We start from the raw sequence: 21,278 nt of genomic DNA, 5'->3' as shown, positions 1-21,278 counted from the left end.
GGGGCTGATGAACATTGAGGTAAATATTAAAAGTGTGCTAAAAAGGCCCCTAGTGACAAATCTCTTTCTCCTAAAACTGCAGTGTCATTTTTCCAATTTACAAACCCCTTAGTTGCCACCGTAAGTCTCTTGTAAATGCTACCCTTGGTACCTAGGGCATGGGGCACTAAAGAAGGCCCCTGAGGGCTGCAGCATAGACTGTGCCACCCCCAAGGACCATCTCACCAACTGCACACAGTGCTGCCATTGCAGACCGCGTGTCTTGGTGCAGCGATAAAATGAAAACATGACATGGCCCACAGCCTGTGCTCCATGTCCCCTAACACTGCATGCAATATATGTAAGTCACCCCTCTGGCAGGACTTACAGCCCTAAGGCAGGGTGCATTTTATTACAGGTGTGGGCTCAGCTGCATGAGGATCTGTGCCCCTGTTATGTCTTTGTCGATTCTCAGACATAGCAAGTGACCAGCGAAGCCATTTTAGGTACATGTGCTGAACACCGGTCATTAGGAGTTCCCCAGCTACATGATGGCTTCACTGAAGATAGGGATGTTTGGTATAAAACATCTTGTGTTAATAAACCCTAACTGAATCCAGTGATGGATTTATTAATACACGCACACAAAGGGCACCTTAGAGGTGCCCCCTAAAAACCTACTAACCCCTAGTATGGCTGTTGCAAACCAGTGCAGCCACCTTAAACAGTGTTTTGGCCCCTTGAGGTGAGAGTCAGCGCTCTTGAAGGCTCAGAACAAAGGCCTGCTCTGGACTGAGATGATAACACCTCTTCCAGGCAGGGTGGACATTCCAATGCGTGAAGCTTCAAAGGCCTTGCCACCTTTGAAAAGTGACCCAGACCTCTCCAAATGGTAGAGAAGGCCGACTCCCCTTTTCCTGACCCCACATTTGGCAGCAGGATTGGTGGGAGAATTAGTCAAATTTGAGGAGTGCCCACTTCTTGCCAGTCCCACCCCTAAGGTGGACGAGCTGAAGTGGACACTACTTTTTAAATTCCTCCATCTCGTTTGGAAGGAATTAGTCTAATAGGGCTATCCCCACTTCCAAAGGGAAGTGGTCATAAGAAGGGTGTAGTCACACTCAGGTTGAGTAGGCTATTGGCTACCACCTGGCATGCCTGTAACACCCCTAAATTCAGTATTTAGGGGGCACCCTGATCCCTAGAACTCAGATTCCTGCCTGTAGGTAGCTGGCTCTGTATATACTATACCAAAGTAAGGTATAGTGTGCCCAAAGTCCATTGGATCCCCAATGGCTTTACAGAGGTTAAAGTAGATAATATTAATGCTCTCTTTTGTGGTAGTGTGGTCGAGCATTTAGGCTTATCAGAGAGTAGTGCTAAGCATTTGTTGTACACACACAGTCAAGAAATGAGGCACACACTCAATGGCTAACTTTAGGTCAATGTTTTATGTATCAAAAATATACTTTGTTACTTTATTTCTAGAACAAAAAGGAACTTGTTGCAGGTAAGTACAGTTTCAAGAATGTATCACTTTCAAGTATCAAATACACTTTGTTTGAAATTCACAGAAGAAACAGTTTTCAGGCAAGTAATATTTTTCAGTTTCAAAAGTAGACACATAGTGCAATTTTCATATAAAGCAATGCAGTCCTAGGGGAGTAAAAGTATCAACACAGTTTGCAAGTAAGTACTTGACTTATGATCCCAGTCTTCGAGGGTTAAGGTGTCCACAGGGCAAAGTTTAGGACAACACCAAGGGTGCACCACCAGCAACACAGGGCCTGCTGGGCGCCCAATCAAATCCTATGGAGACTGGGAGCATTTAGAAAGAAACAGCTTGCAGATAAGTACCTGCAACTTCAGGGCACAGACCTTGGGGGTTTAAATCAGCCCCGGGAGGCCACAGGTCAGCACGAAACACACACCCTCAGCAGCACAGGTGTGGCCGGATGCAGGGTGCAAGCACAGCGTTGGCCGCCCAGTGCTTTTCCATTGAATTACCCTGGGGATCACAAAGAGGCTGCAGCCTTGGTCCAGGGAGACGGCTGAAGAAGACCAACAGCTAGAGAGGTAAGTTGAAAGGCCACTGGACATTGCTGGGCCATCGGTTGGGTTCTCTAAGGCCAAGGGGATGCAGACCCAGGGGTATCTGACATTGAGTATCTTCACTGGAGCCAGTCGCGATAAGGGGGGGTCCTATGGATTTAGGCTGCTGGCATCATCGTGCTGGTCAGGAGGGATCAACCCAGGGTGGACTTGAAGTCTGAATAGTCTGTGAGCCTTCTCTGGACCGGTGGGCCACATGGACTCGGTCGTGGGCGTCTAGTGCTGAGGGGGCAGGACTTGCGGATCCGGGAGGCTTGGAGTCCTTTTTTGAGGTTTCTTTGTGGACAGGGCAGCTGTCCTCAAGAGATCTTGGTCTGTAGGGAAGGCAGGCAGTGCTCTGGGGGTTTGTAGTGGTCGCTGGCCTGCAGGAGTTGTTGTCTTTTTGTAGCAGGATCCTTAAAGCTGCAGACAGGCTGATAGGGCTAGTTAGTTGTCATCTGGAGTCTTTAATGCTGGTGCGACTCTTCAGTCCTTCTTATTCTTTAGCTCACCAGGAACCTGAAAAGGAAGGTTTAGGGGTGCCCCTAAATACTAACTTTACGGGCATTACAGGGATCAGAGGGCAGTAGCTGGTGGCTACTGACCGTGGGGGTGGCTACACTCTTCCTGTGCCCACTCCCTTTGGGGAGAGGTCCCATTCCTAACCATATTGGCTATCTCCTTCCAAACCAAAATGGAGTATTCTGCCCGGAGGGGATCACCTCAGCTCTGGGCACCCCAGGAGTGATTCCAGCTGGGCTGTGCACTCCTCCTGGTGTTTACTAATTTTATTCCAGACCTGGCACCAAATCCGGGTCCTGGTCTGGGGGCTGGCATCTCCACTAACTAGAGTCCCCTGAGGCAGCAAACAAAAGGCAGGAGCCTGCAAGGCTCACCCCCAAGTGTTGCTGTTCCTGCAGGGGAGGTATGAAGCACCTCCACCCAGAGCAGGGTTTGTCATTGACTCCTGAAAACACAAATGATCTCACCCAATGGGGTCAGAATCTCATCTGGTAGTGGCATGCTGGCATTGACCGGTCAGCCACACACTGGAGAGTTGGGTGAATTTCAGGGGGCATCTCTAAGATGCCTTCTGTGTGCATTTTACAATAAATCCAACACCAGCATCAATGTGGGTTTATTGAGCTGAGAGGTTTGATACCAAACTTCTCAGTCTTCAGTGAGCCATCATGGAGCTGTGGGGTTCGTAATGACAAACTCGCAGCCCATTTACTCAGTAGGACTACACTGCACTTACAGGGTCTAAGAATGGACTTAGACACTGTAGGGGCATATTGCTCATGCAGTTATGCCCTCATCTGTAGTGTAGTGCACCCTGCCTTAGGGCTGTAAGGCCTGCTAAAAGGGTGACTTACCTATGCCACACGCAGTAGTTCGTGGGCATGGCACCCAGGAAGGGATGCCATGTCGACTTTACCTTTTTCTCCCCACCAAAACACAGAATCTGCCATGCCAGTGTGTATGTGTCTGTGAGGGGTCCCTAATGGTGACACAAAATATGCTGCAGCCCTTAGAGACCGTCCCTGGCCACAGGGTCCTTGGTACCACTGGTACCTTTTACAATTGACTTAGTTGTGTGCCAGTTGTGAAAGCAATGGTACAGTTTAGAGAAAGAACACAGGTGTGGTTAGCAGGGTCCCAGCACACACTCCGTCAGGTTAGCGTCAGATATCAGGCAAAAAGTGTATGTGGGGGTGGGGGTAACCATGCCAAAAGGGGCACTTTCCTACACAACCACCTCCCAAACGAAAGAGGATGAGGCAAACCTTTCCCAAGAGAGTCTTCATTATATAAGTGGAGGAACATGGAAAGTCCATCTGGATTGGCATGGGCAGTCAACTGTAAAGTCCGTTCCCTGTAGGAAGATATACCACCTCAAGGGTTTAGGGTTTTCACCTTTCATCTACATAAGCCATCTGAAAGGTCTGTGGTCAGTTTGAACAATGAAGTGAGTACCAAACAAGTATGGTCTCAACTTCTTTGAGGACCAAACCACAGCAAAGGCCTCCCTCATAATGGCACTCCAACGCTTTTCTCTGGGGAGCAACCTCGTGCTAATAAAAGCAACAGACTGGTTATGGCCATCATTGTTGGTTTGGGACAGGACTGCTCCTATCCCATGTTCAGAGGAATGTGTCTGCACAGTGAACTGCTTAGAGTTGTCTGGAGCTTTGAGAAATGGTGCTGAGCACAGTGTCTCCTTCAGGGTGTCAAAGGCCTTTTGACAACTAACTGTTCAGTATACTTTTCTGAGCATCCTTTTGGAGGTGAGTTCTGTGAGGGCGGTCACAATGGACCCTTATCCCTTCATGAATCTCCTGTAATACCCAGCTAAGCCAAAGAATGCCCTGACATGAGTCTGGGTAGTAGGAGCTCTCCAGTCCTCAGTTGTCTGGATCCTGGGCTGTAAGGGTTGCACTTGTCCTCTACTTTGAAGGTGGCCCAAGTATACAACAGTGCCCTGCCCTATCTGGCATTTGGATGCCTTAATAGTGAGGCCTGCAAAACCTTCCCAAGTTGGACCAGGTGGTCCTGCCAGGTGGAGCTAAAGATAGCAATGTTATCTATGTATGCTGCACTAAAGGACTCCAGTCCAGCAATGACTTGATTCACCAACCTTTGGAAGGTGGCAGGGGGTTTCTTAAAATTAAAAGGCATATCAGTGAACTGATGATGCCCATCAGGTGTGGAAAATGCTATATTTTGTTTTTGCTCCTGGTGCCATGTGAATTTGCCAGTACCTTGCAGTCAGGTCAAAAGTACTGAGAAACTTTGCTGCACCTACTTTGTCTATCAACTCGTCAGCCCTGGGTATGGGGTGAGCTTCTGTCTTGGTGACAGAATTGAGACCTCTGTGGTCCACACAAAACCTAATTTATTTCTTTCCACCCTGGGGATGAGACTTTGTACTAAGACCACTGGACTAGCCCAGGGGCTGTCTGAGGGTTCAATATCCCCTAAATCCAGCATCTTGTTGACTTCAATTTTGATGCTGTCTTTAACTTGGTCAAACTGCTGATAAATATTAGACTTGACAGGCAAGCTGTCCCCAATGGCCACATCATGGGCACACCAGTGTCTCTGTCCATGAGTTAAGGAGAAGAGCCCTGCATACTGCTGCAGGACTTGCCTGCAGTCAGCCTGCTGTTGGGCCATTGAGGGTGTGTGAGTGGATAAATCCATCAACTCACCCATATTTAGGACCGCTAGAGAGGAGGTGAGGTAGAGGTTCACTGTCTGCTTCCTGGCCCTCATCAGTAACCTTCAGCATGGCTGTGCCCTGTAAGAGAAAAGCTTAAGGCGGATCACAAGGATCACCCTCTTGGGTATCCTGCTAGTGCCCAGGTCTACTAAGTAGGTAACATCACTTTTCTTCTCAAGGATAGGGTAATGGCCGCTCCACCTGTCCTGAAGTGCCCATGGAGCCACAGGATCCAGAACCTACACCTTTTTCCCTGGTGTGAACTCCAACAGTGCAGCCTTTTGGTCATACCACTGCTTCTCGAGCTGTTGGCTGGCTTCAAGGTTTTTGGATGTTTTCTCCATGTGCACTTCCATCCTGGAACATAGGCCTAGTACATAGTCCACCACATCTGACTCTCGGAGAGGTCTCTTCCAACCCTCTTTCACAAGAGCATGTGACCCTCTAGCAGAATGGCCAAACACAAGTTCAAAGGGGGAAACCCTATTCCCTTCTATGGCACCTCTCTTTAGGCGAAAAGCAGGCGTAGCAAAAGGACATCCCATCTCCTTTTGAGTTTTTCAGTGAACCCCATGATCATGCCCTTCAATATCTTGTTGAACCTTTCAACTAGTCAATTGGTTTGTGGATGGTGTGGTGTGCTGAACTTGTAGGTCACCACATACTCATTCCACATGTATTTCAGGTAAGCTGACATGAAATTGGCACCTCCGTCAGAAACCACCTCCTTAGGAAACCCAACTCTGGTAAAGGCACCAATGAGGTCTTTGACTACTGCAGGGGATGTATTAGACCTAAGGGACAATGCTTCAGGATACCTGGTAGTATGATCTACTACTGCCGGTATATATTGGTTTTCTGAGGCTGTGGGTGGTTTAAGTGGACCCATTATGTCCACACCAACCCTTTCAAAGGAGCCCCCACCACTGGTAGTGGAATTAGGGGGGCCTTTGGGTTGCCACCTGCCTTACCACTGGCTTGGCAGGTGAGACTGGAGCTGCAAAAGTCCTTCACCTTTTGTGACATATTAGGCTAATAGGAATGGCTGACTAACCTATCCCAAGTTTTGGTTTGGCCTAGATGCCCAGCTAGGGGAATGTCATGGGCTTGTGTGAGGATGAATTCCTGGGAACTGCTGATGTACTACCACTGGCCTGGTGGCACCGGTTATGGGGTTTCTGGACTCGGTGTACAAGTGTCCCTCCTCGGAATAGACCCTGTGGGAGCCACTGACATCTCCCTTCTCCTGTGCAGTAGCTTGCTGTTGCAGGTCTTGAAGAGTAGGAAAGGGTCTCTGTCCTTGGCACAGCTGTTCCCTCGAGGGTCTCCCTTGGCCCAAGAACTCAACCTGGTAAGTTTCAATTTCCATGGGCTCATTTTCAACTGGGGTGGCTACGTCCTCTTTCTGGGAAGAGGTGTCATGAGCTTTTTGCTGTTTTAGAAGCTGGTTCCCTAGACTTCTTGCCCTTTCTTTTTGAAGGTTGGGCCATCATTCCAGGCTCCCAACACTTCATTTTCACCCTTTGCTTGGCTCTGTGCTCTGGTCTTCTCACACACCATCTCAGGGATTCCCAGCATGACTGCATGGGTTTTGAGTTCGACCTCAGCCCACACTGAGTGCTCCAGGTAATTCCCTAGCAGACATTCAACTGGGATTGCCGAAGAGACCACTACCTGTTTCAGGCCAGTAACCCCTCCCCTTTCTAAGGTCACCATAGCCATGGGATGGACCTTAGTTACATTATCAGCAGTGATAACTGGATATGTTTGTCCAGCCAAGTACTGTCCTGGGGAAGCCACTTCTTCTGTCACCATGGTGACACTGGAACCTGTATCCCTCAGGGCTTCTACTCTGCTCCCATTAATAAAGGGATGCTGTCTGTATTTGTTCATGTTAGGGGGCCAGACAGCAAGAATGGCAACATTTTCCCCACCCTCAAAGTCTAATGTAGCTTCAGTGTGAAACCTGATTTGCTCTGGGCACACTGTAGATCCCACCTGGACGACTGGCTGTACCAATGCTAGCTGGTGCAGTAGTAGGGGATTCTTTTTGGGACAGGCCAAGTCTCCAGTTTGCTCAATACCACTCACATGCATATTACAAAGTCACTTGCCTGTAACTACAGCCCGGGCCTTGGGTCTTAGCACAAGGGATCTCAGCGCCTACCTTCCCTGGACTGCTGGGGTTGTCTGGTGGTTCATTCTCTCTGCACAGTGGCCTGCTCTCTGGTATCTCCTGGGTTGCCTCCCTGTTTCTTCCCCAGACTTCTTTGGTGCGTGGAGGTTCCTTCTGTCTCTCTCCTTTGTCGTCCTGGATCCATGGGCAGTCAGCTGGTGGTTTCTCCCATCTTCTCTTCTCCTGTTCACCACACCTCTTCTCCTGTCTGGCGTCTTTTTCCCACTCCATCATTTCCTTGTCTGCCCTCTCTCTTACCACAGGCTGGAGGAATACGTCATGATGCACTGGTACGCAGCGTCTGTATGACAGTGCACCCACTGTATTGGCTTCTGATGGCGGCAATGTTGGAAGGATTGTACTTCTCCGAATGGTCCTTGTTACAGGCACCCAGGCTGAAACATTAAAATAACAATACACTCTATACAGTACCTCAGCAAGATGGACGCCCGCTGCTATGTTTTCGTTATTGCAGGCATGCCTCCTTGTTTAGGTGGTAGCATGTTTAATTTACTCTACTTTTAAACTTTTAATTTATCTTGCATGTGTTGAGTGTTTAATTTTAGTTGTGTCAGAGGGTAAATGCAAGAATGACTCAATGGATGGATGAGGGGATGCAAGAGTGCAATAGTGAATGACAGAGTGCATGTATGATGACTTCTTCAGTCGTTAAACTCATCAATGATACAAAAGGCACTTTCATTCATAGGAATCTTATTGGCATTGCCAGTGTTTGTTGTACTAGAATACATGGCTAAATACAATTCTGATTCTGTGTTCTTTTCCGCATCAGGACGTTTCAGATGTTTCCTCAATTCCCACAGGAGAGTCAAGAGGTATACAGTCAAGTTTGTCCTCCTAAAGTTAACAATCTTATCACACAAAGTGCTTGAGTACTATGAGTACTAAAAAGTAAGGTCCCACTTGTGCTACATCAATTAGGAAACCATTGCTCCAGTTTATAAAGAATATTTAAGAGATTTTCTAACCCACAACTTATCGTGGCATGCTTCTTCATCGGCGGCCTCTCACACTGGTGTAGGACAATGCCACTTCAGTGGACTCAACCGAAGTCTGTGTTTTCCTGTCAGCACTATTCAGTTGCACCCAAATGTCCTCAAAAGAAATGTGTTAAGAATAAAAAACATTACACGTATGTGCTCTTTTTAATATCATCTGTTTGGATTCTGTGTTTAATTTGTCATACTGCCAACATCCCCCCCTCTGGTCAATATGGTGATCAGAGCAAACGCCTAAAAATCATTAATTAAAAGTTCAGTGAAAGGAGTCGTTTTTGCTGCCTTAAACGCTACATTTTGTTTCTGATCTTTAGGAACTGTGTTTGCACACAAAACTGCTTGCACCTATTAACTGCCCAATTGCGGATTTTCTTATGAAAGCCCCGGAACCGCCTCCCTCTTTAATAGTCAGGAATGCTGTACAGATGCTGAAGGTAAGTGTCATAGGTGGTGTAGGGGTTTGGGGGGGTTGTAGTTCTCAGACATAACTTTCTAATGAAACTAAAACCAGTTTTCTGCTTCAGACTATAGATGCTATGGATACTTGGGAGGATCTAACGGAACTCGGATATCATCTTGCAGACTTGCCCGTGGAGCCACACCTGGGCAAAATGGTGCTTTGTGCTGTAGTTCTGAAATGTCTGGATCCTATCCTTACCATTGCTTGCACATTGGCGTACCGAGATCCGTTTGTCTTGCCTACACAGGCATCACAGAAACGAGCTGCTATGCTTTGCAGAAAGCGCTTTACAGCCGGAACATTTAGTGACCATATGGCTTTACTCAGAGCTTTTCAGGTATTCTACTTGCTTTTATGTAAATAATTATATTTGAAATGTGGGAATAACCACCCATTTTAAAATGATACTTCATATAACCAGCTTTGTTATGTAAGGGAAGCTAAGCACCCTTGAAAGATTCAAGAACGGTGTTAAAAGGTTTGCAAGTGTGGAACAAAATCAAATGCTACTGGTGCTGAAACTGGACATCCACAAGTAAAAAGTAATTAAAGGCATAATCAGAGATGAATAGATGAGACTCAAATGCATGAAATGTGTTAGAGTTATTGCTGCATTCCCCGACTCTTATTATATATCCTTATACGTAGATGACAAGATATTGTTCCTGTGAAATATGTATATTAATAGTGGATGTAAGCGCCCTTAACAATTTTGGGAATCATTCAGGGCTGCAGTTGAATTGGAGAAGCCAAGTGCATACTGGATACGCCAGCTGAGGGAGGGGGAATAATCCTGGCCTCCTGATATACCACCATAAAAAAATTCTTGTCAGGAAATTTTCATTTTTGATTTATGTTTTTGCATCATTAGGGAAGTAATTTAGCTTGAGTAGATATTGATGATACGTGATGAATTTTTCTGTGCGACATTTTAAAATGTGTTGCAGTGATAATGTAATATTTCAGGAACCATGAGACCTATTTACTTCATTTTGGTGTCAAAACATAGGCTTTAGGGGTCAAGTAGTCTTATAGAGACAGAAAATAACTCCTCAGAGCAACCCTTCAGCCATTTTCCAAATGGTGTCTATAATGGAGGAAGAAGAGACCTATATAGAAATGAAACAAATAATAATGGTTTTAATACTTTTATGTATACACCTAATAATGTTTATGATCTGAATGTGAAGAACAATGTTTATAATAATAATGTTAAATTTTCATAGTTCACTTTATTTGTATCGACAATCATTCGTGGTACATTTGCAGAATGTTGAACATTTTGAGAAGAGCTTGTAAACAGGGGCATCAATTTTTGTAGCACGTTTTGGAAGTACATGTAACTTCTGTGGGCTTTAAAAATTTAATAGGTTTTAGCACCCAATCAATATCTTCTCAACCATATTCACACAGATCTTCCTCTATATATGCATAATCCAAAACATTTTACGCATCTTCTGATTAGGTAGAACGCTCTTTTAATATGTGCACGCACAGAATAGGATGTTTGTGGAAGGTCACTTGGCAGGACTGATTTCTTGAACTGTACAGAAGATCGTCAAATGTGTGACAGTCAGAACTTATTTTCCACACACACACACAAGGTATTTTTCTATGTCTTTAAAGTCACATTCTTCTTCTGTCTCAGCAAATCCTTTTGGAAACTTCACAGATTCAGCAGTTAAAGCTCCAAGCTTAGTTCCAATTTTGCTCATAGTGTCTTCACCACTGTAAGTATATATGCCTTGATAAGAACACTGGGCATCTCTGGGTTAAGTTTCTTGTACAGAATATGAATCAAGATTAAGGGTCTCATTACAACTTTGACATTCTCACCATGGGACCCCCAAAGCCGGGTGGAGCACGCCACAGTGAAGCTAGTGGCTCACCCCCCCACCTCCATCGTATTACAATGTTCCTGTGGGGTTGACTGGCGGGAACAGTGCTAAAGTATTGGTCTCAGCTCCCTTAAAGGAGCCAGGGACAATACTATAGCACACCAGCACCCTCGAAATGTGCACTGTCTGCACTACAATCGGTGCACATTTCGAGGGTGCTGGGCAGAGGTGCCCCTTGCAGTGTATTTCTGCCAGCCATTCCATGGCGGGGTCCCCTCCATGGAAAGTCTGTCGGAAACAGGAGTCGTGATCAGCAAGGTGGCACTGGGTTTAGCGCCGTCGTGACTGACTATTAGTCGGACCGCCGTCAGCCTGTTGGGAACCATGTTCCTGGAGGGCACGGCGGTCCGACCGCCGGGGTCATAATGTTGCGGTCAGACCTCCTGGAGTGCAGCAGTACAACCGTCACTGTGAGTGGTATTGAGGCCCTAAGTGTCTTTTCTCATCTGTTCCATAACTTATCCATAACTCTGAAAGTGCTTGACTTATGAACATTGCAACAAATCTAAGTAGCACAATAATATCATCTGTGTCATTTGACAATACAGTGACTTGATTGGAACCATTTCAAACAGCCCACTCAACATATGGCACAACATGAAGATCAGCTTTCCCCAATTTGCTGTTAAGTTCCTGAAAAGTATGCCCGTACCTTTTGAATATATATCTGCAGAAACCAACTCCTCATTTACAATCATTCGACGTGCAATAATTGGAAATTCATTGTTCACTGAAGCATCATTAATGTTTTGGCTAGTTTTTTTTTTTAACATCTTTTTATTGGCATTTTTAAGAATACGCATAAGATACATTAGACATTTGCACAGACATATGGTCATAAATTACATCATGCTGTTTGTTCAATTGGCTTTAGGAGATAGTATTTCATGTCGATAATAAAGGATTACATGCATAACACAGTACAAGTTTTTCATTTATGATTCAGCGTGTATTCTTCTTGCATTGTATGAAGCTCTTAATCATCATGTTCTTATGTTTCACGGTTTTAATTTAGAACTTTAACTTTGAAACTTAACCTTAACTTGACATCATCAATCTTTTTTAGGAAGGATCAGGACAGTAACATTTCTTTGACCACCTTTGTTAATTATATTTTAGGAGATTATGTCGTGTATGACTGTTTTAGGGTATATATGGCGTCGATAAAATCATCTGTTTTTACTCTATTATTGTTTGGTTGGCAGAGGGAGTATCTCAGAATCCAGTTTTCGGTATACATTATTTTTGTGTTTAAATACCAACTTCTCTATATAGTAATCTGTATTCCTTCTGTTCTGCAAATTGTTACAAAGTTCTCTAATATTTCGTCCCATTCGTCAGCTAAAGGGTAATTTCTCAGTCCCTTCCCTTCCTCTCTCTTAAGAGCTGTACTTTTTGCCTTTCCCCACTCCATCATTTCTACACACCACTGCGACACTCGGGGGGGCGCCGTGGCTTTCCAGCGTTTAGTTAATAAGCGTTTTGCCAGTATTAGTGCTAAATTTATTAGTCGTGGGAGTGCTTTTCCTTTCTTTGAACATGGGAGCAAACCCAGCAAGCAAGCTTCCATTGTCTGACACATAGGGGTACCTGTCATTTTCTCTAAAACTGTTATTACCCCATTCCAATATTGAGCGATGGCAGGGCAACTCCAAAGCATATTTAATAGTTCAGCTTCATCAGCACCGCATCTCGGGCATCCCAATGATGCTTCGGGGTATAGCAAGTGTATCTTGTGTGGTGTGAAATATGCCCTGTGTAGTATGGCATACTGTATAAATTTGAATCTAGTATTGCGTGGTATTTGACTAGGATATCTCGGTATTGCCTCCCACTCCTCCTCAGATAGTTCTCTGCCAATATCTGTCTCCCGTTTAGTCTTCAGCTTGGTTAGGGGCATTGATTAGTGAATCCTCATCCTGCGGTATATCCATTTGATTAAGTGTCTACCATTCCCTACTGTATATATAGGGGGTCATTCTAACCCTGGCGGGCGGCGGAGGCCGCCCGCCAGAGTTCCCCCCTCCAGAATACCGCACTGCGGTCAGGAGACCGCTGCGGTTATTCTGTGTTTCCCGCTGGGCTGGCGGGCGACCGCCAGAAGGCCGCCCGCCAGCCCAGCGGGAAACCCCCTTCCCACGAGGAAGCCGGCTCCGAATGGAGCCGGCAGAGTGGGAAGGTGCGACGGGTGCAGTTGCACCCGTCGCGTATTTCAGTGTCTGCTGAGCAGACACTGAAATACTTTGTGGGGCCCTCTTACGGGGGCCCCTGCAGTGCCCATGCCAATGGCATGGGCACTGCAGGGGCCCCCAGGGGCCCCACGACACCCCATACCGCCATCCTGTTCCTGGCGGGCGAACCGCCAGGAACAGGATGGCGGTATGTGGTGTCTGAATCCCCATGGCGGCGCAGCAAGCTGCGCCGCCATGGAGGATTCAGCAGGGCAGCGGAAAACCGGCGGGAGACCGCCGGTTTTCCTGTTCTGACCGCGGTCAGAATGCCCTGCGGGGCACCGCCAGCCTGTTGGCGGTGCTCCCGCCGACCCTGGCCCCGGCGGTCAAGGACCGCCGGGGTCAGAATGACCCCCATAGTGCTTACAAGTTCATGTGTGGGTGGTTCTTTACTCTCCTGGGCCCAGTGTGTTTTGATATAGTGTATTATGGTAGCATGTAGAAGAAAGAGCGACGGTGTCAGGTTGTGCTCATGTATATAGTCCATGTGTACTAATAAGTGCTGCTCTTTAAATAATGACCCAACCGTGTCCACTCCCTCTTGTGACCACTTCTGTAGTTGACGTTGGGTCAGTATGCCTGTGTTCACTGGTAATCCCAGTAATGGGATATTGGGAGAGTACGGAGTCGTTTTAGTTGTATATTTGAGAGTAGTTTTCCAATATTGCAGTGCTATTTGCAATAAGAGTGGTAGTTTCTCCGGGGCCTGGGAGCTAGGACATAACAAGGAGTGTACACCACCCCTATCTAACATGTCTTGGTTGTACTCTATTTCTTGTAAATTTCGTCCAGCCAGCCAGTATGCTAGCCATTGTAGTTGACCTGCAATACAGTATGCCTTAAAGTCTGGTGCGCCCATACCACCTCTATCTACAGGCATCTGCAGTTTGGTCAAGCCGATACAGCGTCTACCCTGTCCCCAAATCAGGTCAACCAACATCGAGTGGAGTGTCTTGAAGTGTATTTCTGGGATTCTCACCAGTAAATTCATGAAATAATATAACAAGCGGGGTAGTATTACCATTTTGGCCAGAGCGAGCCTGCCTGCAACTGAGATTGGCAGTGATGTCCAAAATTGTTTCTGCGATTTAAGTGAAGCCACCGCTTTTTGTAAGTTACCTTCCAATAGATCCGCTGGGGTCCGATAAATTTGTATGCCGAGGTATCGGAATGTGTCTGCAGCTATTTGTAGCTGTACGTCGCCGAATGGTACTGTGTTTCTCGGGTCTGGACCAGCAAGGGAAAACGCTACTGATTTTAAAAAGTTTATAGCTAGTCCTGATAGTGGTGTGAATTTTTGGAATATTTGTTCTATAGAGTCCAGATTCCTCCCCATATCTTTTACATATAAGATAATATCATCAGCATATAGTGATACCGAGTGAATTGTTCTAAGTGTATCTATTCCCCAGTCTATACCGTCTTGCCTTAGCCGGTGTGCTAGTGGTTCTATCGCCATAATGAACAGCAAGGGGGATAGTGGGTATCCCTGTCTGGTGTACCTGGTAAGTATCTGAGATGTTCTGTCCAGGGCGTGCCCTTGCTGTCGGGTAAGTGTATAATAGCTGAACCCAGCATATGTAGTCGGGGATACCAAACTTTTCTAGCTCTTTAAACATAAATTCCCAACTCAGGGAGTCGAATGCCTGCCGGAGGTCCAGTGATAGGCATCCTGCATGTGGATATCGTCCCCCAGCAGCATCCATTACATGATACAGTCAACGGATATTTAGGGAGGTATTACGGGACGGAAAAAATCCGCACTGGTCTGTGTGTATTAGGCCATCTACAAAATTAAGTAGTCTTTGCGCTAATATTTTCGCTAGTATTTTGTATTCTGTATTTAGCAAAGACAAGGGTCTATTGGATGATGTATCAGTTGTGGCTTTCCCAGGTTTTAATAGGGAGGCGACTATTGCCTGCTTGGTCATGTCTGGGAGGACTCCATGCTGTAAGGAGGCATAATATAATTTTTCTAACTGTGGGCAAGCTGTGAACAGTAGAGGGAGTAAAATTCGGAAGGTAGCCCATCTCAGCCCGGTGCTTTATTCCACGCCATACTCTTAATTGTTTCTCTTATCTCGTCTTGTGTTATCTGCACGCTTAATTGCAGTTTAGCCTCTTCTGTTAGTGTTGGTAATGTAATGTCAGCGAAAAAGGAATCCATCTCAGCTTGATTGATAGCTGAGGGGGCTGAGTATAAGGTTGTGTAGTAATCATGGAATGCTTTATTTATCCCTAATTGCGTAGTTATTTTATCTCGCTGTGGCGTGACAATCTGGAGAATATGAGTGGGTGATGGTTCAGTTTTTATTAAGCGTGCCAGTAGCGTTCCTGCTTTATCTCCTTCACTGTGTGTGCGTTCTCGGTATTTTACATAGTCTATTTTCCGTAATCTTTCTACGAGCTCTGTATGTTCGGCCCTTGCTTCTTGTAATTGTTGAGCCTTTGAGGGTTGTAGTATCTTTTCTTTTTCTAGTGTGTGCAGTCTATTTTCTATTAGCATTAATTCTCTGGTTAGTACTTTACGTATTCCTGATGTCGCTCCCATCACCACTCCCTTTACCACTACCTTGATTGCTTCCCATTCAAGCAATGGGGAGGAAGCTGAGCCAGTGTTGTCGGTGAAGAAGTTTGTGATCGTTTGGGATATTTCGTTTTTTAAAATATCATCTTCTAGTAGTGATGGTTGTAGGCGCCATGTGGTGACCGGTGTAGACTGTCGTCCCCATAGTAGTGTTATCTCTGAGGGGTTATGGTCTGACAGTGTTTTCCCTAAATACGTGGCTTGTGATATCTGTGTCTGCACTGATGTGGTACATACAATATGATCTAATCTCATTTGCACGCCAGATATCTGTTAGCGACCAGCCTTGTAGCCAATTACGCAATGCCTCCGCCTGTCGTTGTGCATTCGTACCTGATCATGGGAGTGTGGTGCTGTCTATTGTGGTATCTAGTACCACGTTAAAGTCTCCGCCTATTATCCATGGAATATGAGCCCAATGTAATAGTATCCTTGACAGGCGCTCCAAGAAGGTATCCTGTGCAGTATTCGGGGCATATATGCTCCCTAGTATTATGTGTTTTCCATCTAGATTGCCTTTGATTACTGTGTAGCGGCCATCATCGTCTATTTTAGTCTCCAATACTTCTAAGGGTACCCCAGCCCTTATCCATACCGCCGCTCCCCTTACGAACGCCGAGTATGTTGTATGTAGGAGTTGACTGCGCCATTTTTTGCAGAGTTTTGTCGCCTCGTGGGTAGTAAGGTGAGTTTCTTGTATATAGGCTATATGTTTTTTACGACTATTTAGTTGTGCTAATATTCTATGTTGTTTTTTAACAGACCCCATTCCCCTTACGTTCCAGGTGACAATATTATACTCACGTAACGCAGTCATATTGATATATTGATACAGTTGTCATTTTAGTAATCAGTGTTAGTTCCTGCCCCTCTTTGTATAACATACATGATATGTATATTGATGTCAATTTTCTAAACCTATTCATAACTTTTACTTATTGAACTGAATACAAGGCAAAGCCCAAACTGACTTTGCAAAGCTATTGTGCAATATAAAACTAATATTGTTACAGCCAACGGAGAAGTATAGAAAGAGCCTTCGCATTGGGGTTCTTTTAGATGTATAGTCAGTAGTTCTCACCCGTTGTCAACAGGTTGCTTGGCAGATGGCAAGGGTTACAGTTCTCAACCGCCTGGGCCCGCCATGTATAGGGGGAGAAATGGTCTCCGCAAATGATGAGTGTCTAGTTGTGGTGATGAGGTGATGAGGTGATGCGTCTGTCTTTAGCGATCTCGGGCCGACTGCGGGGTAACAGCGGGAAACAACGCTGAACTTCCCTCAAAATCAGATGCCGCAGCACTATCTATAGAGGAGGGAGGTCCGTGCGGGGAAGAATCTGTCTCTTGTAATGAATATGCCGATTGTAGTGCCTCACTTTGGCCCTTTAGGACCTGCAATAGAGTTGGGCCAGCTTTTTTGCGAGTTGATTGCATCCTACTACGCCCGTTCTTACGTGACTGATGAGGCTGTCTCGGGGGTAGGGCGACACCACGCTCCTTGGTCCGTAAGTGTGGAAAGGTCGCATCTAGCCAGTCACATGCTGAGTCAGGTGTTTAAAAAAAAAAAGTGTTTTCTGATTGAATGTGACACGTAGTTGGAAATAATAGCGCATATTTCAGTCCTTCATTTCGAAGCCTCCTTTTCACCACCTGGAAAGAGGCCCTGCGCTTCTGGACCATTAATGTGTAGTCGGGGTATAGGGAGATTCGGGCATTGTCTACTGTGATAGGGTCTAGGTCTCTCGCCGCCTGTAGTATGATGTTGCGGTGCCTGTAGTTTAGGATCCGGGCTATCAATGGGCGCACTGGTGCACCCGGAGGGGATCTCTTCCCTGGCATGCAGTGCGCTCTTTCCACTGCAAAGTGGGCTGATAGTTTGTCCATCATTAGTTGTTTTAGCCAGTCTTCTATATATTGTGTGGGATTCCTGCCCTCCGTTCCCTCCGGTAATCCAATTATGCAGACATTATTGCGCCGTGATCTTCCCTCTGCTTCTTCGACTCGTTCTTGTAGGGCTTTGACCTGTTGCTGGAGGTGTTCAATGTTATTCTTGTTTTCTTTGTGGGCCGGGAGGATCTCAGCGACATTGGATTCCGCCTGTTTCACTCTGTCCGATAATTTTTTCTGGTCATCTTTCAGGATATTTAACTCAATCGTTATGGAACCTAGTTTTTTCTCTGTCGCTTGCCTTGAGTCTCTAATTTCTTGGAGAATAATGTCCAGTTTATCTGTTTGGGCTTCGGGTGGCGTTGCTTGCATTGTGTCTTCAGGGGTCATTCTTTCTATACCTTCTGATTGTTTGCCTTTTGTGCAGCCCATTATGGCTTGTTTCTGCGTTGGTATCTGTGTAGGAGGGCGCTTGTCGTATAAGGTGTTTACTAGTTGGGATCTGAGGTCTTTGTACTTTCCTGTTATATGTATTTTCGGCTGCCAGGCTTTGTGGTTGTGCCCTCGTGTCAGATCTGGTCAGTTGCACAGGGCTCAGATGGCAGCTCAGACACGCCGGGGAGTCCTGGCTTCAGTGCCGCCCACTCCGCGGCCGCCAGAACCCCCCTCCAGTTAGTTCCTCCAGACAAGGAAGCAGCCGGGCCCCAGGTGGGGTCCGACCACCCCTGGGAGCGGGCCCAGGTAATTCCCGGCATCCCCCTCACCATCCAGGGGGCGCCTCCTCGTTTCCGCCGCCACTCCCCGGTCTCAGGCGCGCGCCCATCCAGCCTCTGGACCGCCTCCTCGCTCCCAGCTACTTGTCTGTGTCCCCCGCAGGTTCTCTGGATGCGATTCTAGGTGAGGAGGAGGTGCGGGGGGAGGCGAGGAGCAGGGGCCCCCAACTCAGTCCAGGCGCGCCGACCCCAGCACACATCACCAACTCCGGCCCGGGCCGTGCCCCTCACTCACTGCAGCGAGGCCTCCTCTGGCCGACTCCTCGTCCTCTCAGCTGCTGTGGCGTAGGCCCAGATCTTGGCGAGGTCTTGTATCTCGTCTCCGCGGTCAGTCAAGCGCGCGATCGCTTTCTGGGGATGGTCCACCATCTCCCACGTTGATCGGATCATCCGTCACCACACAGCAACCTCGCTCTGGAGCGGAATTAATATCTTAGGCGAGCCCGAGACAGGAGCTCTGGGATTAAGCAACCGCCATCTTTGGCGGTTAGCCACCCCCCCCCATGTTTTGGTTAGTTAACATCTCCAAGTTCATCTTGTTTGATGCTGATGACCAGAATTTATCAAGTTGCACAGGTATAGTTGGTGAATTTTTGATGCAGGCAGGGTCAATTGTTCCCCTTGTAGACATTCGTCTGATTCTATCACAATCTTTGATTGTTCAAGATAACTGTCAAAGACAATGTGCAGTTCTCGCAAGGTGCACACTGACTTTGATATCTGTCTGAACGACCTCTCTGAAGTTTAGCAAGGATGAAATCTTGACCATTCACAATTGTGATAGATCGTCCACAACATCAGCAGTTTTCAATGAGGACACCTTCATGAATTGAAATTCTTCAGGTGAAGATTTTTTTTTTTCTTTTTTTTTTTTTAGCTCTCGTACGTTTGTGCTTCACTGGTTTGGTTGCAACATCTCCATCGAATAATGCATTTGTTGAAAGAAGATCATGCAACAAAATGTCCTTGATAAATTCACCCTTTTCTTTTGCTACATCCATCTCTCTATGTGCTTGCGAAAGTGTTTATTGTAACCTGTTTTGTAGTGGCTGGTTGAACGAAACTCTTACTATGGCAATTAAAGTGTGGAAGTTTAGCTTTAGTGACTATGTCAAACAGCTTTTTCTCTTTCAATACAAATCTCTCCTGCTTCAGTTCTGTATTTAGCTTTGATCCATCTTCAAGGACATTTAGTAGTGTCATTATATTGTTATCCATATATTGTTTTGTCATGAAGATGTGTAGTCGAACAGACTCGTGCATTTCAAAGGGGTTTCCTTACTGCTGCATGAAATGAAGAATGCTCTTAACTTGTTTATTAAAACGTACCCCTCTCTTTCCCACAAGTACATGGTCAGGAACGGTTTCACGATGGTCCATTAATTTTGAATTTGCCATCTCTCTGAAAACATTGTAAATAGAAAGGACTTTATGGTAAACTAGATGCCATTGAGCAACATGTTCACTTTCAAAGGCCTGACCAACAATTCCCTTGGAACTTTTCTGTGATCTCTGGACCGTCTGTTCCAGTTTCATATCTGGAGCCACTGCATTGAACATTCCCTCTCTGTCTTTCACCAGTTTCACCATAATTTTCTGTAGAGTTATGGTTTTTCCATCTTTAGCTTTTTCACTCTTTCCAAATACCAGGACCCATATCTCAGGTAGTTTATGCAATCACATCTGCGTAGCACAGTAATCAGTGATTCTACAGTCTGTCTTCACATACAGATCCCAATCACTCTCCCGATAAGCATGTACCAAGTTTTTCACTAGAGCTATCATGTGTGAAACATTTCCCCAGTACTTGCAAAGTTCTGATTGTTTCTTCACATTTTTTGACAACTCTATAAACTTGGTTTTCTGATTTTGAACTGAGAGTATTGAACGTTGCCTGGCTTTGCATTATGTCTTTAGAATAAAGTGCACCCTGTGCCTTGTTCACTTCTGAGTTAAGATATGCAAATTCTAATTTGTCATTCTTGTTCCATAGAGCATTCTATGCAAAGCTTCTTTAGCCTCAGATATGATAAGCATACCTTGTAATGAACAAACGTAATGAGTTCCACTCAATACTGACTGGACAGTTTTGCTTCCCAAAAATTCAGCCTCAGTAAGTGGATCGTCTACGCCACATCCACTGAGATAACTTCCTGCACACTGCAACACAAAGTTTGTCATGAAGGAAATGCCCATCATTGGATAAAGATCATCAAATTCTACTGGATTGTTCATAAAGATGTAATCTACAATATGGAAAACATCTTAATTGTAGAAAATTGGCAGCATAGGCTGGTCTTCAAGCTGATCACGCACATTTTGGAAACATTTTTAGAGCTGTGTATACTGTTGTGTAGTTTGTGAGACTGGAGATGGTACTAATAGTAAAAACCCAACCTTCTTAAATGGTATGGTGTTCTGGGAGACCACAGCATGAATTCCAGCCCACGGAGTAACTGGCTTTTCTTCATCCTTCAGTCCGCACATAATAAGCAATATGGTAAAATCAGTTAAATCAGATTTACGGACCACAGCATCCGGTAGAAGAAGACCCATTACCTCACACCCTTTGAAACTTTCTGGTAGATTGGGACGTGTTGATGGCTTGTAGTGATTTTACACATTGGCAAGGCAGTTGGGTTATATGTTTGCAGCTTTGGTTGTATATGCCTACAGCTTGTTTTTCAGCAGCTACTTCACTGGTGCAGTCTTGAAAAAGCACCATGACAGTATCATATATGCTGGATGTTCCAGACAAAGAAGAGCTGTCTTCAAAATCAAAATTATCAAGAGCAGCAATTGTAAATCCTTTCCTGGTAAAGTGACTTGGAAGTGGTGTGCTGTTGGATTCACAAGATTTTACAGCATGCTATCAAGTTCCTGCTCTTTTCTATGCCATTATAAATTGTTTATACACCTATCCTATTCATTGAAGTGATTAGCTCTCTACTATA

The 21,278-nt window shown here is 45.7% G+C and overlaps 1 protein-coding gene across 4 annotated transcripts in view; it reads left to right on the top strand.

Annotated features, from left to right (window-relative positions):
- The window catches only part of YTHDC2 (YTH N6-methyladenosine RNA binding protein C2), a 999,369-nt gene that overhangs the window by 582,719 nt on the left and 395,372 nt on the right, over positions 1-21,278 (top strand). For all 4 annotated transcript variants that reach the window (XM_069226524.1, XM_069226522.1, XM_069226518.1 and 1 more), the window contains exons 20-21: positions 8,803-8,922; positions 9,013-9,285. In XM_069226524.1, the coding sequence (XP_069082625.1) occupies positions 8,803-8,922; positions 9,013-9,285 (393 nt within the window). The remainder of the gene's footprint in view (positions 1-8,802; positions 8,923-9,012; positions 9,286-21,278) is intronic.

Source organism: Pleurodeles waltl, chromosome 1_1, assembly GCF_031143425.1.
Source record: "Pleurodeles waltl isolate 20211129_DDA chromosome 1_1, aPleWal1.hap1.20221129, whole genome shotgun sequence".
NCBI classification, from domain to species: domain Eukaryota; kingdom Metazoa; phylum Chordata; class Amphibia; order Caudata; family Salamandridae; genus Pleurodeles; species Pleurodeles waltl.
This window is presented reverse-complemented; position numbering and strand designations above follow the sequence as displayed.